At 31.8% G+C, this 6506-nt stretch overlaps 1 protein-coding gene across 2 annotated transcripts; it reads left to right on the top strand.

Moving 5' to 3' along the window:
• The first annotated feature begins 1889 nt into the window (after positions 1-1889).
• Positions 1890-5096, top strand: LOC107933974 (GPN-loop GTPase 3). Of its 2 annotated transcripts, none has more exons than XM_016866295.2 (10): positions 1890-2026; positions 2482-2715; positions 2877-2985; positions 3085-3166; positions 3331-3416; positions 3618-3721; positions 3836-3966; positions 4077-4170; positions 4467-4522; positions 4812-5096. In XM_016866295.2, exons 2-10 carry the CDS (start codon positions 2671-2673, stop codon positions 4915-4917), a joined length of 813 nt encoding a protein of 270 aa, XP_016721784.1. In that variant the 5' UTR covers positions 1890-2026; positions 2482-2670; the 3' UTR covers positions 4918-5096. The 2 variants fall into 2 exon arrangements, with proteins under 2 accessions (XP_016721784.1, XP_016721785.1); XM_016866296.2 differs by having other exon boundaries at positions 1902-2026; positions 2612-2715.
• Positions 5097-6506: the final 1410 nt, after the last annotated feature.

Raw genomic sequence — 6506 nt, 5'->3', positions numbered from 1 at the left:
GAGCTATGTGCACATGCATAGTCATCCAGCATGATACAAATAACACTTGTGAAAAGAAAGATCAAAGTTTTGCATGATACTAGCAATTCTATGCATTGAATCATCCATCAATGGCTGAATTTGCCTTCTATATGTTATTTGGTCAGTTCCCCAAGACACTTAGCACAGAACAGGAGAGAGAGAAGAATGAAGAACATAATAATGTCTGATAAAAAATAGGGAGTGGATTTGGAGGTAATATCATTTTTCTCGGACACTTTTGTAAAATGTTGTTTGTTAGGTAGTATGTTTTCTCCGTGCTTTGTTTTAGTTTTGAAATTTTGTCTTTTGATTCAATCAAAGGTCTAAATTTTTATATAGACGGTATGTTCATAAAATGAGATGCCTTACAGTGACTGAAAAGTTTATGCATGATAAAACTCGAACTTCTTACTTATACCGTATAGATACTCAAGGGCAATTCTTGAACTACAACACACCACCGTTTGAGCTTGCTACTTTGATTACACTGTTTTGATTAAATTTTGAGCTTTTACTATGCAACAAAATTAATTATGTAATTTGATTGAAGAGAAAAGAAACGAGAGTCATTGCTATAAATAATATAGAAGACAATCGGTAAAAGTATCATGAAGGTCCTTATATTAGTAGTCAGATGACATTTTATCCATTTTACTAAAAAAATAAGCAAATTAATCATTGTACATTAAATTAAAGAGTAAACTGGTCTTTTTTTGTTAAAAATTCATCTATTTATACTGTTAAAAACTGACTGTTTGACAGAAAAACTAAACAATTACATATGTCGTGCCACGTGTACCTCATTCTAACGTATAAGGACCAATTTTTAACAAGAGGACTAGTACTAATTTACTCATTTTTTGAGTAAAGACAACAAAATACAACCCGACTCTTAATACAAAAACATCTATAATATAGTCTTTAATTGAAATTTTATTTCTCAATTTTTAAAAAAATTATGTCGAGATTTATAATCATATATTATCTCTTCCAAATTTCTTGACTTAATTATTTATGAAAAGGTCTATTAGTGAAGTAAAACATCTATAAAACTGAGTTTAACATAACCATCAAAGGGATATCATGTAGTTTTAAAAAAGAAATCATTGAGAAAGGATAACTTAATATTTAGTATCTAAACTCAACAAATTTTTAATTTAGTCTCTAAATTTTCTTAATTTTTGTCCATATAATAATGTGATACTCTTGATATTGGACCAAACAAGGATGATAAGGACCTTAGCATCATAGTAAAACTTTTCTATAGCCATTTTAAAATTTTAAAATTTTTAAAGATATATAATAATTAAATTACATTTTACCCCTTAAAATAATAAAATTTTAATTTAATATTTTTAAAAATCATAAAATAATATGTTAATCTTGCTCCTAAAATAAATTTTTAGTTTCGTCCCGGAAACCAAAACAACATAATTAATGTGGACTATGATATTGGCCACGTTATATATATCACATGCACTAAAATTAGGAAAAAAAAATGTGAAGTTTTAAGATTAATATGGACTAGGTAAAGTTAAGACATCAAGTTGAGAAAAAATTAGTAAGTTTAAGGAGTAAATGTTATACAAATACATTACCATGTTAAAATTCATATACATACATGATTTCAACATAAAAAATAATATAAATTTTACACAATTATAACTAAAGGTATAAAGACCAAAATAAGAAATACAAGTTAAAGGTGAAGAGGTTATTTGAGTGAATACCAATTAAAGTTTAAAGCATATCTGGATGTATAAAAATATAAGGGTTTATTTAAATAAATTGATAAATTTCAAGGGCTTATCTAGTTTATTAACCTTTTTTAATAAAAAAAAGTTTTGGTTATTTTCACCAAAAACGTTGTCGTTTAGCTTCTAAACAATCGAATGCAAAGCCCTAAAAGGCTAAAAACCTGAGTGCCTGTGTCCCAAGCCTGGTCTTCAAAGTCTTCTCCTTTCTTTCAATATCCATTGTAGAAAATTAGCATTCACGATTTCAGGTAATCTTCTGGTTTTTAACCTTAATAATATATATTCCCTTTTGCTACGATTCATTTTGGGGAATTATTTGCATGTCTTGCTTATTTCAATTATGTTGCTGTTCTTCAATGATTAAAAGATTATTATGAGAGGAAAATCAGTTAGTCAAAAATTTTCTCTTATTTGGTTTTAATATGATTATATTCTACACTTTCTTTTATGGGTTTTTTTGGGGTTAGTGTTAGTACACAAATTTTCTACATATAATGAACTGGATGAAGCTGGTTTCATTTGTTATTATACCAATTGCTGAATTTGTAGCGGTCAACTCTATCCAAAATTCATGTTTTTTTTATTGTTTAATTTACATGTTTATTAATATTTAAATCTTATGATGGGGTTTCTTTCTTCTTACATATTTGGGTAATGTAATCAAAATGTGATTCCAGTTTTCTCTTTGGTATTGATAATTCAGGTTACGTGATGTTGTGTTTCTCTATCACCACTGCTTATGGGCCATTCTGATTTCTTGATTTTTTTGTTTGCTGTTGGTGTGTGGTGTACTGCATATATTACTGTCGCTATTCTTGCTTCGTTCCGGATAGTCAATTCCTTGTGTTCGTTCTGAGTTAGTGAAGAAGGTTGATAAGTGGGAAAAGCTATAATGGGTTATGCACAATTGGTTATTGGTCCTGCAGGCAGTGGAAAGGTGAGTTAGTCTATCAACTATTCCATTCTAGGGTTTGGAATGAGGATTATCTACCTTGGGTTTTCCTGGTTTAGTCTGTGCAGTCTTTGGTCTGCTTAGCCAGTTAGTTTTTATTGGCATTGCTTATTTATGCTAAACTGACTTTGTGTTTTTGGAATCAGTCAACCTACTGCTCTAGCCTGTACCAGCATTGCGAAACCCTTGGACGGTCAATACATATTGTGAACCTAGATCCTGCTGCAGAAAATTTCGACTATCCTGTAGCCATGGGTAATCAACCTGCTGCTTGAATGTTTCTCACTGCTTTTAACTTCTTTTCTTTTTTTTTTTCCTCTGGTTTTGTTGCAATGGAGTTTTGTTGGTTTGTAGATATACGAGAACTCATTAGTTTGGATGATGTGATGGAGGAGCTTGGCTTGGGTCCAAATGGTGGCCTTATATACTGCATGGAGTATCCTTTCCTTTTATTTTTGTCTTGCTTTATCAGTGGGATTTTCATTTTTATTCATCTTGCCAATGTCCTTAGCTTTGTATTCTATCATATGAAGAGCTGCATTTTATTCCTTTCTTAGTTAGATTTTGGGAGCGAAAATGTAAACCTTAATCTCCAACCAGACATCTTGAAGATAATCTCGATGATTGGCTGAATGAAGAATTGGACAATTACTTGGATGATGACTATCTGGTGTTTGATTGTCCAGGTATCTCTTTTGCTTGGATGCGTATGTTAGTATCTTGTCAGCAAAAGCTGGAAAAGTATTTTCAACTTCTTTAGCTTTTACCTTGGCAACAGTTTACATTGGGGGTCTTGCGTTACTGAATTAGGCTTTCTGCTGTGATATAATTTGTTGAAGTGTACTAGAAATGGGAATAAATTTTGCTAACCTTCAGTTACTTTATAGGCCAAATAGAACTCTTTTCACATGTACCAGTGCTCCGTAACTTTGTAGAGCACTTGAAGCGCAAGAACTTTAATGTGTGTGCTGTATACTTGCTTGATTCCCAGGTTTGTCTCAGCTCTGCATCTGTCAGCATGCCTGTCTGCTATTCAAATTTAGGTGGCATGTCTCTATAATTGGTTATGGCATTTACCATCTCTAACTATTTGAATTTGCACCAGTTTATCACAGATGTTACTAAGTACGTAAGTGGATGTATGGCATCACTTTCTGCAATGGTCCAGCTTGAAGTACCACATATTAATATCCTCTCCAAAATGGACCTTGTAACAAACAAGAGGGATGTCAAAAAGTTAGTATTGGTTTCTTTTACGCCACTCTTCTCCAGCCTGCAGTCCAGTTTTTTTTTTCCTTTCATATATTTCATTTTCTTTTCTTAATCAATGTCTATGTTATTCATAGCTACTTGGATCCAGAGCCTCATCATTTACTGTCAGAGTTGAATGAACGGATGGCTCCTCGGTTTAAAAAGCTAAACAAATCTTTGATTGAACTGGTAAGATAACTTTGGTTGGCTATTTGGAGTCTCTTGGAATGCTTACAAGCTCGTTTCAATTATTCTATGATCATACCATTAATGTGGCTTTTTCCATTGGTGGTTGCCAATAAAGTTGCATTATTTAGTTCCAGTTAAGTGAATACATCAAACATTGTTTTATTTGTTGCAAGGTTTCATTTGCACTCTTTTGCATGTAATTCTTCACATTTACATACGAAGTCTTAAAATTGTTTGCTTGGGTTTGTTATATATCATGTTAAAACTTGTCACATCATTGTTTTGTTGTATGTTAGGTGGATGAATATAGCATGGTGAGCTTTATTCCCCTCGACTTGAGGAAGGAAAGCAGGTATATTCTTTCTCTCTATGCATACCCGTGTCAAACACATGCCATTATCTGACACTCGCACACCTTAGTATGAGTAACATAGTAACTTAGCTTAATAATTTAAGTTTTAAATGAAAAGATTAAAACAATAGGATGGTGACATTGCTTTCGAGAACTATATTTTTTGTAAGCTTCTTGTCTTAGAAATGATTTCGTAAAGAACACCAAGTTCTTGGGAGTGCTTATGCTTGACAAATTATGTTCTTTTTGTTTTTATCATTGATAATGGTGAAATGTTCTACTTTTACAGCATACAATATGTATTGGCTCAAATTGACAACTGCATTCAATATGGCGAAGATGCTGATGTGAAGATTAGAGATTTCGATCCTGACGGCGATGGCGACAACGAGTAGGCCTGTTAATGCTGTGGAAAAACGTTACCTGTGTTCCGAATTTCCATATGTAGATAACTTTACGAAAAAGAAACTAAGATGAGAATCTATTGAAAACTGGAATTTGGATGATGAACAAGTATTGGAATAATATTATTTTGGTGTAATGAATGCATCACAATCCGGATTTCTTGTGCTGAGTCTTGATTTTACACTGCTTTTATTTGTTGACGAATAATGAAAAAGGAACTCTGTTTCTCAACCTTGAAACTCCTTATCAGATGAGTAAATAAATTCATATTTGGCTAAAAAATAATAATTGAACAGAGCAAAATGCAAGATCAATGCACTTGCTCATGTCAATGACTTTTAAATCATACAACATTACCATTTTTACTTGAGTTAAATCACTTTTTTGGGTTTAAACTTAGACAACTATTTTCAAATTAGGGTTTAAGTTTTTTTTCAAGTTGGTCTTTGATATTTTCAAGCCTCAATATGGGAATAATTAACAAGTTTAGGGACTAACTTGAACAAAAAAAGTTCATCTCAGTATAAGAATAATTACAAAGTTCAAAGACTAATTTAAAAAAAAAATAGATCTAATGTGAGAATAGTTGCTAACTTCAAGTCTAGTGATTTAACCCTTTTCAACAAAAAGAGTATATAGGGGAATTCGTTGAGTTTTGAACTATGAATGTCAAGTCATTCCTCTCTATAACAATATGCTGTTATGGAGAGATAATAGTTGTAAACTTACCATAGAATTTATATTGTGAATTTACATCAAATAAAGAAAGTGAGAATCATGTTTCAAAAGTAAAAAGAAAGTGGGAATCAAATCAACAAAATTAAAATATATATAATAGGTGAATGCATTATTACTTTTGTACATATTTTATTTTACATCCTTTCGCATGATTAATAATAAAGTTCATAAATATAACGAATTCAATTAGCATAAGTTTACACGGTAAAACCTCTCAATCCCTAAAAGTTGTACTCAATTGACACTTTTAAATCCGAAGAAAAATAAATTAACTAGAATCATCCCTCCATGAATAGGAGAAAGTTTTAAGAAGTTGATTGTTCTATGTCTTCGATTACATAAGTTTTATGGTAACATACCTTCAATTATATGTTACCAACAATTCCTTCATGTATTGTATCTTTCTCTCAACAATATATCTGTTGAGGCTCAATTTTGACCCAACATCAAAACCCAACTATCCCTTAAACCTAAAACTCAATACCCAACCAAACTAAACAAACTCCAGCCCAGATTTTAAAACCCAACAGCAAACCCAACCCCTAACCCTAGCCCAAACAACACAAAAAAAAAAAAGAAAAATCAGAATTTTCAAACCCTAGGTGCGCTGCACCTAGGGCCTTCTGCCCCCAACCACCCTCTGCCACCACCACTGTGGCCACCATCCCTTTGCACCTGCAATAAATAAAGATATAAGTGAAAATAATAATAAAATTTCTTGTAAAATGGCTATATAAAAGCCTAGAAATTAGTTTGTAAAGGGAGAGAAAGTATTTTTTGTGGCAAGAATACAAACATTCGATTTTTAAAAGAAAAAAAAGAGAATAGCAATTCCAGTGAT

The sequence above is a fragment of the Gossypium hirsutum genome, chromosome A07 (assembly GCF_007990345.1).
Source record: "Gossypium hirsutum isolate 1008001.06 chromosome A07, Gossypium_hirsutum_v2.1, whole genome shotgun sequence".
NCBI lineage: Eukaryota > Viridiplantae > Streptophyta > Magnoliopsida > Malvales > Malvaceae > Gossypium > Gossypium hirsutum.
Note: the sequence above shows the minus strand (reverse complement) of the source record. Positions and strands in the feature narration are given on the sequence as shown.

Bases quoted from the DNA above. Each gene is read 5' to 3' on its own strand.
- LOC107933974 (XM_016866295.2), top strand. From the start codon at position 2,671: ATGGGTTATGCACAATTGGTTATTGGTCCTGCAGGCAGTGGAAAG. The intron at 3,722-3,835 runs GTTTGTCTCAGC...AATTTGCACCAG, and splicing joins TATACTTGCTTGATTCCCAG to TTTATCACAGATGTTACTAA. The intron at 4,523-4,811 runs GTATATTCTTTC...CTACTTTTACAG, and splicing joins GACTTGAGGAAGGAAAGCAG to CATACAATATGTATTGGCTC.